The 21,330-nt window shown below is 44.3% G+C and overlaps 1 protein-coding gene across 1 annotated transcript in view; it reads right to left on the bottom strand.

Moving 5' to 3' along the window:
* Positions 1–14,710, bottom strand: part of PIRT (phosphoinositide interacting regulator of transient receptor potential channels) — a 42,372-nt gene extending 27,662 nt beyond the window's left edge. The window contains exon 1 of the mRNA XM_040435877.1: positions 14,431–14,710. Coding sequence (XP_040291811.1) covers positions 14,431–14,586 — 156 coding nt within the window. The 5' untranslated portion in view covers positions 14,587–14,710. The remainder of the gene's footprint in view (positions 1–14,430) is intronic.
* Positions 14,711–21,330: the final 6,620 nt, after the last annotated feature.

Consider the following 21,330-nt stretch of genomic DNA (forward strand, 5'->3'; position numbering starts at 1 on the left):
CAAGAATGGGACAGTATTTTCCGCATCAGCTACAAATGCATTATGAATCTGCTGCAAAATATGTGATAGCATTGAGCAAACAATTGTCTAACATATATGCACAAGTTCTCTCTTCCATTCCAGATCGTGATTTCCATAAGGAAGCCACACTCTGAAACCAGTGGGTGGTAGTCAAGAAACACGTCAGAAGCACCCTCCAACCATGATACGAGGGATCCTACCAAGTGCTGTTGACTACCCCAACTTCCGTGAAACTCGAAGAGAGATCCACGCCTTACATTGTAAAAGAGTAAAGGCAGTCCTGATGACCCCGGAACAATAAGCCATGAGGGTCCAGCTATTTATTATGACTTTGACCCATATACCAAGTTAAATCCAGTAAAGACAAGGACAGGGAGGGCAGATGCCCCATGGCTCATGATAAACAGATCAGGACCCTTGATAGATCATAGCTCTACCCCCTGGCAAGAGGGACACTGGGATAACGTCACATGTTTTCCTAGCTGGACACACTGTTATTGTCTCAAAGTACAAACCAAAGGCATAACATTTAGTCCACACATACACTCAGGTTGCAATGACTCAGAAACAGACAGCCACGTGCAGTGTATTGGTGTAGATGCCGTTAACGGAAAAGACCTACCCTGTATACTACGTACTGTACAGGACCTCATCACAGGTATATTAGCTAACACCACCGAAGGTCAGTTAAAAGGATATGAGCTGGCAAAAGGAGCAATTAGCCAAATTAATTACCCAATTGTTCAATAGCATAGCAATGGCAGTTCCAGAGGACATACACTTAGCTTCTAGACACAAAGCGTACAAATTGTTATCTGAAAATGTCAGAGGACTGTGCACCATCGCCAGGCTTACTCCTGACACCTTTATAGTACCACACTCTGAAATTGACATGAATGCTATTCCTAAACACACCTTGTACCGCAGGGCCAAAGATAACACACCCAGACCAAACGGCAAGCCACATGTTGTAGAAATGAGCATTCCCAATAACATTCTTAGTAGCCTTTTCATATATCCCATGATAGTGCAGATGTGGGATCACTTTGTGGTAGCAAATGATTATCTAGATGATCAAATATGGGAAGTGATGAGACTCATGAATACCTCGAACATCAAGCAGAACCAGTTGATCGTTGTCACCAACCAACACACATTAGTTCTAGACTATGTTACAGCTAAAGATGGGAGTATGTGCCAGGTTGTGTGACCCGCTCGTTGCCATTACATAGACCCGCAGGGTAATTTGAATTGAAAGTTAAGGTGGGTCTAGAGAAAGTGGCGGATCTAAGGGATAAATGGCTGGACGCACATAAAGCCGATAAAGATACATGGTGGTCTGATACCTTCTCCTTCCTTAACCCCGCCAACTGGTTTAAAGGTATTGGAGGTTGGCTCTTGGGAATTGTCCAAGTAATATTACAGGTAGCCCTAATACTATTGGTGATATATATATATAGTAATTAAGCTTGTTCTTACTTGTGTGACCCACCTTTCAAAAAGAATGAAGAAAGCGGATGAGCAACCCAACATGCTTCTCTACGATGAGGAAGAACAAACGGAAACGCCATTCAACACGGTTCCCCCTCCCAGCTATGATGCCGTGCAGAGATAGGGTAAGATGTATCCTGGGGTACTACCATAAGCCCTGAAACCAGGAGCTTATCTATTAGAGGTAAGTTGTCGCCACTGCAGGTGAAGAGGATAAGAAGGGTATGCCCAGTGGATTCGTTAGGTAGGGATAGCCTACAATCAACTTTCCAAGGGGGGACTGTTATGGACTACTGAAACAGTATGGATACTTGCTTGTTCTATATAGACTTGCGCCACACTGCTCAGACACCGACCTGCTTCCTGGATGTACCAGGCGCACACAGCTTATCCACTATCTTGAAGATGGGAGGGGGGAAGGAGCGCATTCCAAGGTCCTAGGTACAGTGAGGGGGTTGCGGAGCTGCGCTATGAAGCTGATATCTTAAGTCAGTCTGATGGAAAAGAAGTGTAAGATTAACCCAATAAATGCTTGCTATTATTTCCCAGAAACCAATAGAAATGCACCACATTTAGTCACCCCCCACCAGGGGGGTATATTCTGTGTGAACACTCACAATAAACTAGAGATTTCGCTTTGACCCCAGCGTGTGTGTCTTTGCTTAATTCTTCCGTGCACGTAAAGACAATATCTGCTAATTTGGAGCAGTACATCAACCTACCTGGTATCTTGACCATATCCAAAACAAGTGGCAAAGACATTAGACCTCCAAGAGCCAATATGGCTGACAACAGCAGCTGACAGAAGCTACTTCCTGTCCTCAGAAATTCCGAAGCAAAAAATGATAAACTTACAAAGCCAAATAAGACTAAGGTTATTCATGGTCATTTTTGTGAACATTTCTAGAAGTAAGCTGACCCCACTGTAAAGGGTCATCTCACTGGTTAACCCCTTTAAATAACTCAGTCCAATCTCCTATCATATTGGTTTTATTCCAGCATGGATCTGCTCACGGTGTCCTCCACTTAACAAATTACAGGTAGGACATTTCGGAAGAGATGAAAGGAGATATGGAAGGCAGGGTGTCTTAATTAGTCCTGACCTCTGAATCACTGGATGACTCACGGACTAATCGCGGATACGGGACATCCGCAGGCTCTTTGTGCCAATCCGCCTTGTGCTCCAGTCCTGAATTCTGTCATTTCCACAGACCTGGAAACTCAAGAAAGAAAAAGTTCTAAGTGCACGTTCCAGAAATGTGTACACTCGTGGTGTACGTGTGCTGTGACTTGCAAGCTCACGAGGAACCTCAGGGATCAAAAACCGCCTGGTGGTCCAACAAGAAGACATTGTATTCAGTCTGTATGTGATGTACACACCAGATCTGTAAACTCTTAAAGTGGTTTTCCGGTTTCCAAGATCTCTGTTAGATGTTAGTGAATGGGAACCTTCTGGACATTCAGCTTTGTTTAACACTGGCTATCGTTCGGTGATCGTACGTTGGATCATTCATATGTCAGACTGGACCAGAAGATCAGTGAGGGGTTTTGCAAAAAGTTTAAAAGTTGGCCGTCTGTGCCCTGTCTTCAGTCAATCGCACCAGAACATAAGGGAGACTTTATCAAGCCCCCTGAGCTACGAAAGGTGCAACAAGAAGTTTGAAGTTTTTGCCCTTTTGACCAAAAATATGCAACTTTTTGCCCATTTATGCTGCAGGGAAGGAGTCGGGGTTGATAGATTTAACATTCCTTGCCAAAAAACTGGCACAACTCGCACCTAAAATCTACAGATGTCAGTTCCCAGTGAATGGATCTTTTCAAAGATGCGACAAAGTTATTAAAGGGTCACTAGGTTTATGATATATCAGAAAGACTTATGAAAAGTTTTGATGGGTGGAAGTCTGAGTGACGAGACCCCCATGATCACTAGAAGGAGGAGAGAGTAGCGCTCACATACCGTGGTCTCTCTCCTCGCTGCAGGAGATGGAATTGAGACCAAGGGCCCTTAAACTTCTAATTCAGCCCGAGAAGAGAGAACGTAATATGTGAGCACTTCTCTCTCCTCATTCTAGTGATCTGTGGAGGTCTCAGCCCTCGAACCGCCATCAATCAAAACTTTTGATGTGTCTCTATGAATATCAAAAGGATTACCAAAACTCAGTGACCCTTTAACCCTTTCACTAACAGCACCGTGGTGCTGGAGCGATGTGTAAACAAGGCGCCCGCTTGCACGTTTCAAACAGCAGAGACCCGCGGTTAATGACCGCGACTGGCATTAATGCCGATCACGGTCAATAAAGCCTTTAGACGTCGGGATCGGCATCTAAACAGAGAAAAACCCGAAAGCGCTGTATGGAGTGTGGTAATATTAAATAAAAATATAAAAAAATTGTGAATGTTGTAGCCTCCTACACTGGCTACAAAAACATTTTAAAAAAATGTCAAAAAATATATAAAATGTTTTAAAAAATATAAAAATTTTAATCACCCCCCTTTCCTTAGAATAAAAAAAGAAATACATAAATAATAAAAAATATAAACGTCACAGGCATCACCGTATCCAAAAACACCCGTACCTATTAAAATATAAAAATATTTTTCCAATACGGCGAATGGTGCAACGGAAAAAAAAATCTAAATGCCCAATTTATGGCTCCAGGAAAATAGGGAAGAAAACGCAAGAATGAGAAAACCTCCAGTATCCAAAGGGTTAAGAGGCATGCACCCTCTAAATAATGTTCGGCATATCTCATGCCAGCGCACACTAGATCCCGTTTTGATAAATCCCCCTTCCCCCAATTTCCAATAAAGGGAAACGCTGCAGAAAAATCCACAGTGGAATCTTTCCCGCGCATTTTAAAATCCGCATTATATCAGTTTATGGCGTGGATCTCCCCTCGAATTTCACCTTTTTCAATGCATAGGACGGAATCCGTAGCAAATTTGCAGTAAAACCCCTGACAGCTGCATGACAGATCTGCATGTCACGGATGTCCGATGATTCTTCCGCTGTGTGGACATCCCGTGACTGTTGCACCAGAGCGACATGTGTTGTGCGACCGTAATTCTCAGAAAAGTCAACCAGCCGTTTGTGTGACTTGTCTACAGTCATGTCACAGTCACACACGGCTTCCATTGTGGTCCAGGATGGCCAGGCCACCTGCAGCGTTGGATTTTTTGCAACGGTTGCGTCACAGCAGGTGGCATTTCTTAATGTTGCGCTACATGACGTCCCAGCTGTAAAGGACCTCTGACATCACTACCAGTAGGTGAAGCGCTCGGCTGCTGTAGATCGGTGCTTGTCTGTAGAGTCTGATCATATCTCTGATATCTCTAATCTGTAGAAAAAAGGCTTTTTATAATATGCAATTTACCACTTGGTGCAATGAGGGCGGTGCCATTGCACCTTGTTGCACCCAGAGGCTCTGCTTCCTGTCTGCTGTGCCGCACCCCCAACACTGTGACAGACAGGCCCGGCAGTGAAATCATATTCACACCTGGTCCTGAAGTGTTTTGGCACATGGGCAGTAAAGGGATGGAGATCGCCCATCTGCTTGCGGTCTCCATCCCTTTACTACTCATGTGCCGAAGACTTCTGGGCCATGCATGAATAGGTTTTCACTGCCTGGTCTGTCTGTCACAGCGGTGGGGGGCATAGAAGATAGGGAGTAGAGCCTCTGGGTGCAACAGCACCGCCCTTGTTGCACCTAGGGGGGAATTTGCATATAATAAAAAGCCTCTCTTCTACAGATTGCCGGCACATATGGCGATACCAGAGATATCACCAGACTCTGCAGACAAGCACCAATCTACATCGGCCGACCGTTTCATCTACCGGTCATGGCCTTTAACCTCTTCGGTAGACATCGGACAGTTTTCAGTTTGCCAAAACTATTGGAAAATAAGTACTGGCTGACCCGACGGGCTTTGGCCCTATTGACTGATTTTGATCAAGTGTTTACGGCAGCTCTACTTACATCCAGGGGCCTAAACCTGGACAGAGGCGCCTCGCTGAGGGTTTGCTACAATTGTATCCAGTTCTAGACAATCCTCTGTGAGCTGAACAAGCCGGAATCAAGGCTGATACATTGTAGCGGAAATGATACATGGTAACAAACTATGACGACAGAAGAGATCTGTGCTGATGATGTGTCTACCTCTCAGAGGGGTACATTGTAACAAACCCTCTGCTGTGGGAAGCTTTTGCTCTTTTTGGGTCCTCTGCATATGGATGCAGACTGGATTGGAGTGGAAGCAAGCAGAGATCTTGAAAAAATGGTTAAGTAGTGACACATAAAGTATATTAGTAAGTTGCGGAAGATTTAAAGAGGCGCTTAAAGGGGCGCCATGAAATCAGATGTCCATAACACGGGGCTCCCTGCGGATGAGCGCAAATTACAGAAAATGTGTAGGTTTGGTTTTAACCACTGTACATCTCGTGAATAATTTACTGAGGAGCGAACCATTAGCCACTTAACCCGCTCCTCTCATCACCACAGGGGAGACATCACCATCACAGAGTAAGTGCAGGAATTTCCAGTCAAAGGAATCGGACAGAACGCCAGAACCTCACTGAAAACAGTCACAACTTCCTGTTTGTAAGATTTCTGCTTGCTGTCGGTGAACGGAACCTTCTTTGTTTTACATCAAAAGCCTAAAAAACAGCACAGGCATAATACTTTTCACAGCTGAGGGTTTGCTACAGTTGTAATCCAACCAGTCTTGAGCTAAACTGCTTGGACTGATACATTGTAACAAACAATCAGGAGAGATGCTTGTGCTGTTGTGCTCAGGTAAGATTCCCAAGCCTGGATACAACTGTAACAAACCCTCACCTGTGAGAAGTGTTAGGTCGCGTGGCAGCTCTGCTATGCTTAACCTGCTTGACACGACAATTATCCTGTTTGTGAAGGAAAATTAAAGTTACTCCACTTTGAATACCAATTGACACCCCGAGCAGAAAGTGCAGAGCAATCTGCATGATGTTTATAGAGAGAGGAGAAGCGTTATGTGCTTAGGAAAAGTAAGGGGTACTCTGTAGAGGACAAGTGCTTCCTAGATGCTGTATGCAAGGATTGAAAGCAGTCACTAATGACATCATGAACCACGACCTTCATGGTTCCTGGTGTATTAATAGGCTGTATTCTCATGAATATAAAGTGTGTTGGTGATGTCACTGGTTCCTGGTGAATTAATAGGCTGTATTCTCAGTATTTCATTGATGTCACTAGTTCCTGGTATATTAATAGGCTGTAATCTCATGAATATGAAGTGTGTTGGCGATGTTGCTGGTTCCTGGTGTGTTAATAGGCTGTAGTCTCATGAATATGAAGTGTGTTGGAGATGTTGCTGGTTCCTGGTGTGTTAATAGGCTGTAGTCTCATGAATATGAAGTGTGTTCGAGATGTTGTTGGTTCCTGGTGTGTTAATAGGCTGTAGTCTCATGAACATGAAGTGTCTTGGTGATGTTACTGGTTCCTAGTGTGTTAATAGGCTGTAGTCTCATGAACATGAAGTGTCTTGGTGATGTTACTGGTTCCTAGTGTGTTAATAGGCTGTAGTCTCATGAATATAAAGTGTGTTGGTAGTGTCACTGGTTCCTGGTGTGTTAATAGGCTGTAGTCTCATGAACATGAAGTGTCTTGGTGATGTTACTGGTTCCTAGTGTCTTAATAGGCTGTATTTTCATGAATATGAAGTGTCTTGGTGATGTTACTGGTTCCTGGTGAGTTAATAGGCTGTAGTCTCATGAATATGAAGTGTGTTGGCGATGTTACTGGTTTCTGGTGTGTTTATAAGCTGTAGTCTCATGAATATGAATTGTGTTGGCGATATTGCTGGTTCCTGGTGTGGTAATAGGCTGTATTCCCATGAATAGGAAGTGTCTTGGTGATGTTCCTGGTTCCTGGTGTGTTAATAGGCTGTAGTCTCACGAATATGAAGTGTGTTGGCAATGTTACTGGTTCCTGGTGTGTTACTAGGCTGTAGTCTCATAAATATGAAGTGTCTTGGTGATGTCACTGGTTCCTGGTGTGTTACTAGGCTGTAGTCTTATAAATATGAAGTGTGTTGGCGATGTTGCTGGTTCCTGGTGTGTTAATAGGCTGTAGTCTCATGAATATGAAGTGTGTTGGAGATGTTGCTGGTTCCTGGTGTGTTAATAGGCTGTAGTCTCATGAACATGAAGTGTCTTGGTGATGTTACTGGTTCCTAGTGTGTTAATAGGCGGTAGTCTCATGAATATGAAGTGTGTTGGTAGTGTCACTGGTTCCTGGTGTGTTAATAAGCTGTAGTCTCATGAACATGAAGTGTCTTGGTGATGTTACTGGTTCCTGGTGAGTTAATAGGCTGTAGTCTCATGAATATAAAGTGTGTTGGCAATGTTACTGGTTACTAATGTGTTAATAGGCTGTAGTCTCATGAATATGAATTGTGTTGGCGATTTTGCTGGTTCCTGGTGTGGTAATAGGCTGTATTCCCATGATTAGGAAGTGTCTTGGTGATGTTCCTGGTGTGTTAATAGGCTGTAGTCTCATGAATATGAAGTGTCTTGGTGATGTTACTGGTTCCTGGTGAGTTAATAGGCTGTAGTCTCATGAATATGAAGTGTGTTGGCAATGTTACTGGTTCCTCGTGTGTTACTAGGCTGTAGTCTCATGAATATGAAGTGTGTTGGCGATTTTGCTGGTTCCTGGTGTGTTAATAGGCTGCATTCTCATTAATATGAAGTGTCTTGGTGATGTCACTGGTTCCTGGTGTGTTAATAGGCTGTAGTCTCATAAATATGAAGTGTCTTGGTGATGTCACTGGTTCCTGGTGTGTTAATAGGCTGTATTCTCATAATTATAAAGTGTCTTGGTGATGTTACTGGTTCCTGGTATGTTACTAGGCTGTAGTCTCATAAATATGAAGTGTGTTGGCGATGTTGCTGGTTCCTGGTGTGTTAATAGTCTGTATACTCATAATTATAAAGTGTCTTGGTGATGTCACTGGTTCCTGGTGAATTAATAGGCTGTATTCTCAGTATTTCAGTGATGTCACTAGTTCCTGGTATATTAATAGGCTGTAATCTCATGAATATGAAGTGTGTTGGCGATGTTGCTGGTTCCTGGTGTGTTAATAGGCTGTATTCTCATGAATATGAAGTGTCTTGGTAATGTTACTGGTTCCTGGTGAGTTAATAGGCTGTAGTCTCATAAATATGAAGTTTGTTGGCAATGTTCCTGGTTCCTGGTGTGTTAATAGGCTGTAGTCTCATGAATATGAAGTGTGTTGGTGGTGTCACTGGTTCCTAGTGTGTTAATAGGCTGTATTCTCATGAATATGAAGTGTCTTGGTGATTTTGCTGGTTCCTGGTGTGTTAATAGGCTGTAGTCTCATGAATATGAAGTGTCTTGGTGATGTTACTGGTTCCTGGTGTGTTAATAGACTGTAGTCAGGGCCCTTTCTACAGCCGGGCGAGGGGTGCGACCGCACGGGGCGCATCACTCAGGACAGAAGAGGGGGCGCCGTCAGCAGGGCCCAGCGCCGGAGGGGGGCCCTTTCTGTCCGGAGGCAGCAAGAGTGGAGATGAACACTTCCATTGTGGAAGCGCTCATCTCCATATTCATCTGTATCACCGTCCTCAGGACAGCGATACAGATGAATGGTGCGGAGGAGCAGGGGAAAGGCGTCTCTCTTGCCCGTTCTTCTAATAGGCTACAGGCCTAGTGCCTGCAGCCTATCCGCCTGAGCCGTACAGCGCGGGACACAGGTCGGAAGAGGCCTGCATCGCATCGCTGACAGCATCATAAGGTAAGTATATGTGTTTATTGTTTTATTATTTATAGTATACTGTGGCAAGAAGGGGGGTGGGGGCCCTAATTACTGGCACAATATGGAGCGGTACTATGGAGAAGAGGGGAAGCACTATGTGGGCCACTATGGAGAAAAGGGGAAGCACCATGGGGGCCCTATATACTGCCGCAATATGGGGGGCACTATAGAGAAGAGGGGAAGCACTATAGGAGCCCTATATACTGCCACAATATGGGGGGCACTATAGAGAAGAGGGGAAGCACTATAGGGGTCCTATATACTGCCAAAATATGGGGGGGCACTATGGAGAAGAGGGGGAAGCACTATAGGGGCCACTATGGAGAAGAGGGGAAGCTCTATGGGGCCCTATATACTGCCACAATATGGGGGGGGGGGGCACTATGGAGAAGAGGGGAAGCACTATGTGGGCCTTATATACTCCATAGTGTCCCCCCATATTTTGGCAGTATATAGGGCCCCCATAGTGCTTCCCCTCTTCTCCATAGTGTCCCCCCATATTTTAGCAGAAGAGGGGAAGCACTATGGGGGCCCTATATACTGCCAAAATATGGTGGGCACTATGGAGAAGAGGGGGAAGCACTATGGGGGCCATTATGGAGAAGTGGGGAAGAACTATAGGGGCCCTATATACTGGCACAATATGGGGGGCACTATAGAGAAAAGAGTAAGCACTATGGGGGCCCTATATACTGCCAAAATATTGGGGGCACTATGGAGAAGAGGGGGGAAGCACTATGGGGGCCCTATATACAGGCACATTATAGGGGGCACATTATACTGGCACATTATGGGGGGCACTATGGAGAAGAGGGGAAGGAGCACTATGGGGGCATCTACTGGGGGCACTATGTACTGGCACGCGTTATTGGGGGGCTCTATGGAGAAGTGGGGGGGAGCACTATGGGGGCCCTATATACTGGCACTCATTATGGTGGGCTCTATGGAGAAGTCAGGGGTAAAGAAGCACTATGGGGGCATTTACTGGGGGCCCTATTTACTGGCACGCATTATGGGGAGCACTATGGAGAAGTGGGGGAGAAGAGCACTATGGGGGCATTATATAGGGGCATTTAATACTAGCACCCATTTTGGTGCCACTATGGGGAAGGGGGAAGAGTAGGATTTTGGGGGCATCTATGTGGGGCAGTCTATAGGGGCATTTTATACTGGCACATTATGGAGGACACTATGGGGACGGGGAGGAGCACTATGGAGCCTCTTCTGGGGGCACTATATAGGAGTATTTTATACTGGCACAAATTATAGGGGCACTATGGACACCTAAGCTCAACTGGGGGCACTAAGTACGGGTCATTGAAACACATGAGGACATTCTGGGGACATTGGCTCTACTGGGGGCACTAAGAGATTTTAATTAATTTTTTACTGACACACAACGGGGCATTTTTTGTACTGGCAGACATTATAAGGGGGTGTTTTTCTACTGTCACACATTATAAAGAGAATTATTACTACCAGGGGCATTATGCTGGGCTTTATTACAACTGGGGGACTATGGGAGCATTATTAACGTACTTCTGGGACACAATTACTGTTGGGGGCACTGTAGGAGCACTATTACTACTAAGTGCACTCTGGCACAGAATTATTACTATTTCTGGGATTTTGGGGAGCACTATTACTGTGGGGGCACCCTGCTACAGTATTAGCTCAGCACAGTTATTTTTGGGGGGCATTATAGTTACACTATTAGTGTCAGGGACACTATTTGCTGGGTGCAGTTATTTTTTAGAGCATTGTGTTCCAATAATTATTGAAGGGGGAGCTATCTGTGTGTAACTAGTATTTTCAGGGGGTTTATCTGTTTCTACAGTATAGTTTTGGGGGTGCATGATAGGATGTTGAGATGGCGGGAGGATGATGAAAAAGTAGGAAACTAAGATGTCTGTCAAACTCTTCAGAGATGAGAGATGGCTGAAAGAAATCATCATGGCGGTCTGGTCTGAATGGAGAAGATAAAGAAAGAGAACGTCTACATCAAAGAAGACGTCACTGGATGTAAGAGGGATGTGGACCTGTATCAGGCTGCCTTCACAACTGCGTTAGTGATTCTGGCAGGCTGTTCCAGTAGAAAACAGCCTGCTGGAATTCACTGGATTCGCTTTTTTGATGTTCGCCCTGTTGGTAAATTTCCCTAGAAACTGCCCTAGCTGTAGTCTCATGAATATGAAGTGTGTTGGTGACGTCACTGGTTCCTGGTGTGTTAATAGGCTGTAGTCTCATAAATATGAAGTGTGTTGGTGACGTCAAGGGTTCCTGGTGTGTTAATAGGCTGTAGTCTCATGAATATGAAGTGTGTTGGTGACGTCACTGGTTCCTGGTGTGTTAATAGGCTGTAGTCTCATGAATATGAAGTGTGTTGGTGATGTCACTGGTTCCTGGTGTGTTAATAGGCTGTAGTCTTATGAATATGAAGTGTGTTGGTGATGTCACTGGTTCCTGGTGTGTTAATAGGCTGTAGTCTCATGAATATGAAGTGTCTTGGTGATATCACTGGTTCCTGGTGTGTTCATAGGCTGTAGTCTCATGAATATGAAGTGTCTTAGTGATTTCACTGGTTCCTGGTGTGTTAATAGGCTGTAGTCTCATGAATATGAAGTGTCTTAGTGATGTCACTGGTTCCTGGTTTGTCAATAGGCTGTTTTCTCATACATATGAAAGTGGTCTTCCGACACTTTTTAATGGATGACCTATTCTCTGGTCACTGGTTTCTAATGAATTATTAGGCAGCGGTTTTATGAATATGACATATCACTGGTTTCTAGTGTATTGCCAGTCTATATGAAGTGTCTAGAGATGTCACTGGTTCCTGGTGTATTAATAGGCTGTATTCTCATATATATGAAGTGTCTAGTGATGTCACTGGTTCCTGGTGTATTAATAGGCTGTATTCTCATATATATGAAGTGTCTAGTGATGTCACTGGTTCCTGGTGTGTTAATAGGCTGTATTCTCATATATATGAAGTGTCTAGTGATGTCACTGGTTCCTGGGGTAGTGATAGACTGTGTTTTTATGAATATGAGGTACTTGGGTGATGTCACTGATTCCTGGTGTATTTACAGGCTGTATTCTCATCTATCTGAAGTGTCTCATGATGTCACTGGTTCCTGGTGTATTTATAGGCTGTATTTTCATCTATCTGGAGTGTCTTGGAGATGTTACTGGTGCCTGGAGATTTGGTAGCTTGCATACTGAATATGAGAACCTTTCTCCCTGGAATCGGCTGCTATAATTTGATTAGATTTTGATATTTTCTGCGGGCCCTTCCTCCATTAGGGTAATTAATGTTGGATAAATGCATTTCTTTGTTGCCTCCTTTGGGTTATTCAGAGACTTCATATCTCTGTAGCCGCCTCTGCCGTCTTAATGCTGGCGCGAACTGTTTTGGGAGTTGCCCAGCTGGCACGGACAGAGAACTTGAGGCTGTGTCGATGGCTTTTAAGCTTATCAGGCTCATTTCCTCATATAAAAGAATCCAATTAGCGGATGCGAGAATTGCGGATGATGTATTCCAAGAGACAGTGATCTGAGGTGGAGGCTGTGCGGTCTGAGACCAGCACAGGGCAACCTCCAATGATACCAGCTCCATCACAACAAGCTAATTGCCCATTGCCCTGCCATGTGCCATCTCTTTATCCGAGGTCATTCTGTGAAAGTGAGGGCTGAATGCTGCATTTATTGTAGTCCTGGTGTCTACTCTAGTCACAACGCGAGCTGCATTCACACTGTCATTTATATTACCTCTCAGGCCTCGGGAACTCACACCTCCCTGCTCAGCGCATGCACAGCATATGGTTTGTTGTGGTGCACTGTGGGAGCTGTAGTGGGGTCACCCCGCCTTATACAGGGGTCTGTTCCACAATGTAACGTGGGAAAAGTACTACAGCTAAAGCATCAATTCATCATGGAGAATACTAACTAGAGGAAGTGATGTTGTCCTGCAGAAATGTGGGGTGGAACTGCGGGGACCACCACTGATCATGAGAATGGGGGTCCTGTGTACGGAGTGGCAGATCGAATATGCATTCCATAGACATTGAATGGAGCGGCACATGCTCGAACATTGCTCCATTCAGATCTGGGGCACGGGACCCCCGTTCTCGAGATCGATATGGGGTTCCACCAGTCAGACTCCCATCAATCTAATCCCCATTTTTAACCCGGCCAATAACAGCACCATGTGTGATATCATCTCATCAATAATCCCTACACAGCGTACACTATGGCACAGGGATCGTCTACGTCGTATCCAAAGGCAGACCCCCCCCCTGAAGTAAGCATTAGCCTATGCTGTAGCAGGGGTGCATCACCAACGAGGCCAGGTGAGGCGATCGCTTAAGGCAGCACTAGGAAGGGGCAAGAGGGGGGCAGCGGAAGGGCTTTCATTGTGGCAAAGGGGTTAGGTTAAGAGACTGGCATTGGGAGGGGGGCGCCGTTTCAGTTTTTGCCTCAGGATCAGTTACTACCATGCATGATAATATTCACATCCTGTAACCACTGATTTGGTCTGCTGGGTGCTCGAAGGAGATTCCCCTGTGTCACCCCATCCTCCCCGCCCTGTACGTAAAGCATTAACCATCATCATCTTCACAATTGACTATCATGCAGCATCAAACAAAATTGTCAAATTTTTTGCAAGGTCCAGTAATTCCGAGATCCTGACGTCGCCCCTGAGGCTTTACCCTGGATCGCCACCGCAGCGCCCTAAACTGCAGTAATAATCCCAAGCATGTCGGGATTCTCGTGATTGTCACTTCTCGCGGGGAAGTCGTTATAAAACATCGAAAGTCACCAAAACCACTATTAACTAACTTAAAAAAAAGAGTATTACCTGGAACCCCAAGAACAGGGTATCCCCAAAGCCATAGATGGCACATGGGACAACCCTGCTTCTGATTGCTCCCAATGTAGAAGAAAACCTCCAATAACTAAAACAAAAAAATGAAGCCAAAAATGAAAAAATCTAAATAAAAAAATCAATCGGTTTTACTATCTGCAGAGCTGCACTCGGAGTCCCTCCATTTAACCATTTCTGAGCTGTCCCTAGACCCTGGCTGTCTGGAGAGCGGTACTCACATCGTCTATGGGGCAGCTTCTGTCGTAGGTGAAGAGCAGTAGTTTACCAAGCTTTGACCAGTGGAGTCCGCATCGTGCCGAGTCCCCGGCGTACAGCCCACTGACATGATCGCAGCTGCTCCCTCCGTCCTCTTCTGCTGCGGATATTCCCAGCATAGTGTTTTTTTGCTAATGGGTTAACCCGTTCCTGGCCTCGCTCCCAGCTTGGCTAGGGTTTAGGAAAAGAAAAAAAAAAAAAAAAGAAAAGAAAAAAGTTTACGACATTGACATCTTAACTTCCAAGCTGTCCCAGCAGGGGATAGCATCCCTGATGGCTGCAGTCACTAGGCAGGGCGCGGACTGCTGGGTGGGTCGAATCACCAAGTTCGGGGTTGTCTCCAGAACTCATCAGAACGAGGGGACGTCTGGACTACACTGCAGAGGGAGGAGATCCTCATAGTCCCTCGGGGAAGATGGGTAGATTTGTTTTTTGGCACCAGGTGGACAAATATGGGTGGGGGTGGCGAGGACATTGCATCTCCCTGTTTATTGCTTTCCAAGATATTATTTGCTCACCTGCCGCCATAAGTGATGCCTGGATTCACCTATGTAGCTGCCGGGAAGGAAACCATCTGCCATCGATGGAACTACAGGGTCCAACATTTTCTTCACCTCTCCCGTTTTTTATATATTCTTTTTTTTGTAATAATTCTGGGCACCAAATTTTTTTATTTCTTTTTTTAGCTGCCCCTATTATTCCAAGAGGTGTGTCCCTGCACTGTTGCCTTTGATTAGACAGCATCAGACCGGTAAGGTAACGTCCGGTTCACATTGGTGTTAGCGATTTCTGCACCGTTACAGGCGCAGAACAACAAAACGCAACTTTCGGGACGCCACTTTTTTTACTGGACTTTTTTGGGCCACTCTTTTTGAAATATGCTGCAACAGGGCCTCTGACGCAAACGTGAACAAGCTCAGCCACTAGACTGTTTATAATATCATCAATTTCTAGGAGGAATAATAGGACACAACACAGAGCTCTGAGGGAATGTAAAATGAGAAATACTGAAAAATAAAATTTAAATAATAAAATAAAAACAAAAAATTATAAAGGAAATGAAGTACAAAGATATTTATAAAAATCAAACTATTTTCGGAAATAAAATGTAAATGATAAAATAATAGAATACTGTAATAAAAAAAATACTAAAATAATGCTAATAATAAAATAACAGGTAAAATAATAAAAAAGACAAATAATAGATAAATATTATATTTATAAATAGATATAGAAGATAAAAAATTATAAAAAATATAAAGAAAAACAATACAAATAATAAATTTATATATAATAAAATGATAATAAATGAATAGATAAAATAATAACAATAAAAACTAATAATAAAATAATAGCTAGATTAATAAAAACAATAATACAAATAATAGATAAATATTATATTTATAAATAGATATAGTAGATGAAAATAATAGAAGTGTAAGGAAAAATAATACAAATAATAAATTAATAAATAATAAAAATAAAAGGATAATAATACTACGACTAATAATAATAAATTAATATATAGTAAAAACTAAATTAATAAATAGTAAAAACTAATAATAATTTTTTTTTTAATAATAATGGATAAAACCATAAAATGAGAAATAAAACACATGAATTTTAATGCGTATGTAGTATAACCTTATTCACGGTGCAGGTCTGGCGGTGATGACTACATTTGAGCCTTCCGCTTTTGCGCACATGTTCTGGTGTATACATCAAATGCCTCCATAGGGCACGTGACTCTCGCCCCATGTTGCTGTATAGGGAGGTGACCTTAAGACCATATGCCTCTCACTCCTTCCGAGAAATTAAATGGTTGGATAAGTGGCTGCCAGGCATTTCTGGCGCCGCTTATCTCGCAGGGGTCCATATGGACAGAGATGGTGATCCGCCATCACAATGCAGACATGGACGCCGCCTGCACAGGGGGGTGACAGGTGCGGGGTGAGAAGTCATTTACAAGGATTTACTGGCTTTAGGAATCTAATTTTAGAGAATTTATTGCCCATTGGGTCAAAGGTCGCCTGGGATATTTCAAAAAAAGAAAAAAAAAAAGAGTCCTGCATTCCCCAGTGAAGGAATAGGTAATAAATATGATTAGACTGAAATATCCATCCGTATTTCATGCGCCTAACGGTGTGCGGCATTTCGTAAATTAATTTAAAAAAGGCTTTGAAGCAAGCGGACGCTCCAGGATTCGTACAGACCCATTGTGTCTGAGAAAACGGATCCGTCCCCATTGACTTACATTGTGGGTCATGATGGATCCGTCTTGCTCCGCATCCATTGATGGAAAGCTGCGGTTTGCTCTCCGGTATGAGAACGCAACCAAACGGAACGGAATGCATTGTGAAGCGTTCCTTTCAGTTACGTTTTGTCCCCATTGACAATGAATGGGGACAAAACGGAAGCGTTTTTCTCCGGTATTGAGATCCTATGACGGATCTCAATACCGGAAAAGAGAAACACTAGTGTGACAGTAGTGTTAGACAGACGCAGGCCGCAGAAACGGTAAAGCAGGACCTCTGTTCAATCCATTTCGTAACCTAGTAGCGCACTCTAGTGTTAGGAAGTGTTAATGCAGGACAGAAAACCTTCCACAACGTTTTAAAGGGGGCCGAGACCAGGGGTGGGTGAGTACCGGCGGCCTCCTCGCTACCGATCTGGGGATTGTATTCATTAGAAGGAGGATTTTAGGGTCTCTGTATAAATTTGGGAACGTGGGGTTGACCAGGGGATATATATGAATTTGGAGGCTGATCTGGGTCTGTATAAATTTGGGGACTGATAGGGGGTCTTTGGTTCTGGCGTCTGGTCTAGGGGTCTGTATTAACTGAGGCAAGACCAGGGGTGTAGCTGGGAGGGGGTAGGGCTGTGTCTCAGGGTCAGGGTTAGTAGGACAGTGGAGGGGCGCAGAGGAACAGGGCTTATATTTGCTTCATACCCCCCTGTATAGGGATACGTAGGGTGAACACATACCGTCTCCACCGATTTCAGTTGTTCACTTTCCTTGTCTTCTCCATCTGGCCCAGACCACAATGTGCAGACATCTTTATTCAGGGGTGTGTCGCCCCTCTGCTATGTAAGAAGACACCAGGATTAATAATCGGCACATGGAAGATGGACCTGGTCCAGAGCTCACATTGGGGTCCAGGAGATTAGGTTACACCTCCGACTCATTGCTTCTGCACTCCATCCCTACCCTCTATATACGGTATATAACTATACAGCTGCCCCTTTAACATCGCCATCCCGTAGCTTCCATCAATACTCTGCCCCTTGTGCCCATATTACTGTACCAACAGTGCTGCCCAATGTCCTCCAATTACTGTACTGCCAAAATAAGAGCCAAAGGACACGGCTACAGAACTAGAAAATGATGGAGCCCAAAGAAGAATTTAGGCATCAAACCCCAGACCAGACCCCAAAATTAATACAGACCTCCTGAAAGACCCTATAGTTATTACAGACCCCCTGACAGACCCTAAAATGTATGCAGAGATACAGTAGGTATAAAGAAACCAGGTGTTGATAAAGGCACATTGCCAAAACGCGTCCTGGTTATAGAACCATTCCTAAAAGTTATACAGACCTCCTGACAGACCCTAAAATTAATATACAGGGTGGGCCATTTATATGGATACACCTTAATAAAATGGGAATGGTTGGTGATATTAACTTCCTGTTTGTGGCACATTAGTATATGTGAGGGGGGAAACTTTTCAAGATGGGTGGTGACCATGGTGGCCATTTTGAAGTCGGCCATTTTGAATCCAACTTTTGTTTTTTCAATAGGAAGAGGGTCATGTGACACATCAAACTTATTGGGAATTTCACACGAAAAACAATGGTGTGCTTGGTTTTAACGTAACTTTATTCTTTTATGAGTTATTTACAAGTTTCTCTTTGTTTACAGCCATTGACATGTCGCCGAGGTTAACACGTGAGGAGCGGATAGAAATTGTGTTGATGTCTGGTGAACGCAGTAACCGGGTCATTGCAGCAGATTTCAATGCAAGACACCCTACGAGACCACCCATCTCCCATGCTACAGTTAGCAAACTGCTTGCTAAGTTTCGTGAAACTGGTTGAGTGTTGGATTTGCCAAAATGTGGAGGCATGAAATCTGTCTCTAATGAAGAAACATCAGTGGCTGTCCTAGCTTCATTCAGCAAGAGCCCACAGCGTAGCACTCGCCGCATGTCCCTGGAGAGTGGCATTAGTCGGACATCCCTTCGGCGGATATTAGCTACTCACAAATGGCACCCTTACAAACTCCAGCTACTGCAGCATCTCAACGAGGATGACCCAGATCGGCGCACTGAATTTGCAGAATGGGCAAAACAAAAATTGGAACAGGACCCTCAGTTTACGCAGAAGATTTTGTTCAGTGATGAGGCAAACTTTTATGTGAATGGTGAAGTTAACAAACAAAACCACCGCTATTGGTCTGACACTAACCCACATTGGATAGATCCCTCCAAGACTGTTTGATGGTATGGTGTGGTATATGGGGTACAAAGATAGTGGGGCCATTCTTCATCAATGGAAACCTCAAGGCCACTGGATATGCGAAATTGCTACATGATGATGTGTTTCCCTCTTTATGCACTGAAGCTGGCACGTTCCCTGAGTTTTTCCAGCAAGATGGTGCACCACCACATTATGGGTGTCAGGTCCGAGCATTCCTAGATGAACACTTTCCTGGAAAGTGGATTGGTCGTCGTGGGCCAGTTGAATGGCCCCCAAGGTCTCCCGATCTGACCCCCTTAGACTTTTATCTTTGGGGTCATCTGAAGGCAATTGTCTATGCTGTGAAGATACGAGATGTGCAGCACCTGAAACTACGGATACTGGAAGCCTGTGCTAGCATTTCTCCTGCGGTGTTGCTATCAGTGTGTGAAGAGTGGGAGAAGAGGGTTGCATTGACAATCCAACACAATGGGCAGCACATTGAACACATTTTATAAGTGGTCAGAAACTTGTAAATAACTCATGAAAGAATAAAGTTACGGTAAAACCAAGCACACCATTGTTTTTCTTGTGAAATTCCCAATAAGTTTGATGCGTCACATGACCCTCTTCCTAATGAAAAAACAAAAGTTGGATTCAAAATGGCCGCAATGGTCACCACCCATCTTGAAAAGTTTCACCCCTCACATATACTAATGTGCCACAAACAGGAAGACCAGACCTCTTGACAGACCCTAAAATTATTACAGACCTCCTGACAGACCCTAAAATTTATACATACCTCCTGAAAGACCCTAAAATGTATACAGACCTTCTGACAAACCCTAAAATTTATACAGACCCCCTGACAGACCCTAAAATTAGTACAGACCCCCTGACAGACCCTAAAATTAGTACAGACCCCCTGACAGACCCTAAAATTAATACAGACCTCCTGACAGACCCTAAAATTATTAAGGAGACCAGATTAGCCCTGTAACGGACCGTTTCAGCAGAAAAGGGGTTAAAATCCGTTTAGGCGATGTGCCCCTTTCTGAGAGACAGGCCCAGCTACTGCAGAACACCAATGTCCCGAACTGGATACAAAGTAGCACTCCAAACTGGAACCTCACGAATAGCTGCTAGCAGACGAACAGGGATCAGCTTACACTCCTGGCAATCGGTCCCTAACAGCATACAGCGAATCCCCCAATAACGAGACAGGGCTCCGTGTTGAGGGTCAAGCAGTGGTCTGACTGTACTTCACGTACAGCCTCTTTTATTCATAAACCACAAACATAGTACTGCCCACAGGGGTTTGAAATACAACCAATCAGTAATTTACAACACATACAATGTAACTACAGCAACCAATCGTTCACGCCCCCAGAGGACCAGAATGAAGACTGTGACATAGGACAACATATCCCCACAATGCATCATGGTCTCCTCCCCTCTGTCTGGAGACAACCTGAGGAGCAATCCAATTATCTCTGAGGACAAAGGGAGATCGCCAATACACATGTGAGGACAACAGGACAGACATCACCATTTAAACACACAATGGGACAATGGCACAATAGAAACACACCCGCATATTCCTCCCAAGCTGACAAGTTACACTTATTATAAATTGTTACAACTTTGTGAGTTTACATTGGCCATACATATATCTAACATTAATTTAAACAGTATAACTTTGGGACAAACCTATCCAAAATTCACTTGAATTGGTTCAGGGGTTTAAAAGTTAGTATATGGCCCATAATCCAGGGGCAAGAGGCCAGCAGCCAGTCCTCTCCAAAACCCAGTGGCGAGGTTGGTTTCGCCACAAGCCCCAAATTCATACAAACCCCAGATTAGATCCCAGATTTTTACAGACCACAAATTCATACAGACCCCAGGATCAGACCCCAAATTCATGGGGCTCCTTATAATCCCCACCCCACCATCCCTGAAATCATACCTCAGATCAGACAGCAAATGCAGCGACCGGGCAGCAGGGGCAACACGTGACGTACGGCGGGCCGATAGGGGTAGAAGTTGTTTTTACTATGGTTAGCAGAGCCTCCCTGGGCCGGCGTGCAGAGAGGGGAAGGACAGCACCAGTTCCTTCGGGTCACTCTCTGTTTGTCCAGGGATTCCCGCCAGATGGTGGTTGAGGTGCCCTTGGTGGAATGGGTTTTTAGGTGCCTTGGAGGCATGCTCCCTGGTGTTCGTGACGCCAGCACCGTTAGGTGCAAATGAAGGTGGTGGAAAGGATGAGGAGTCAATTGTTGTAAACAACAGAACTTTTACTTGATGAATTGTTTCAGGGTAGTCAGCACAGTTCATGTAGATAGCATAAGTAATAATCCAAATATTAGTTCAGCTGTAATCCTTGCAACAGGCTTGGCAATTGTAAT

This window comes from Bufo bufo, chromosome 6, assembly GCF_905171765.1.
Source record: "Bufo bufo chromosome 6, aBufBuf1.1, whole genome shotgun sequence".
Lineage (NCBI taxonomy): Eukaryota > Metazoa > Chordata > Amphibia > Anura > Bufonidae > Bufo > Bufo bufo.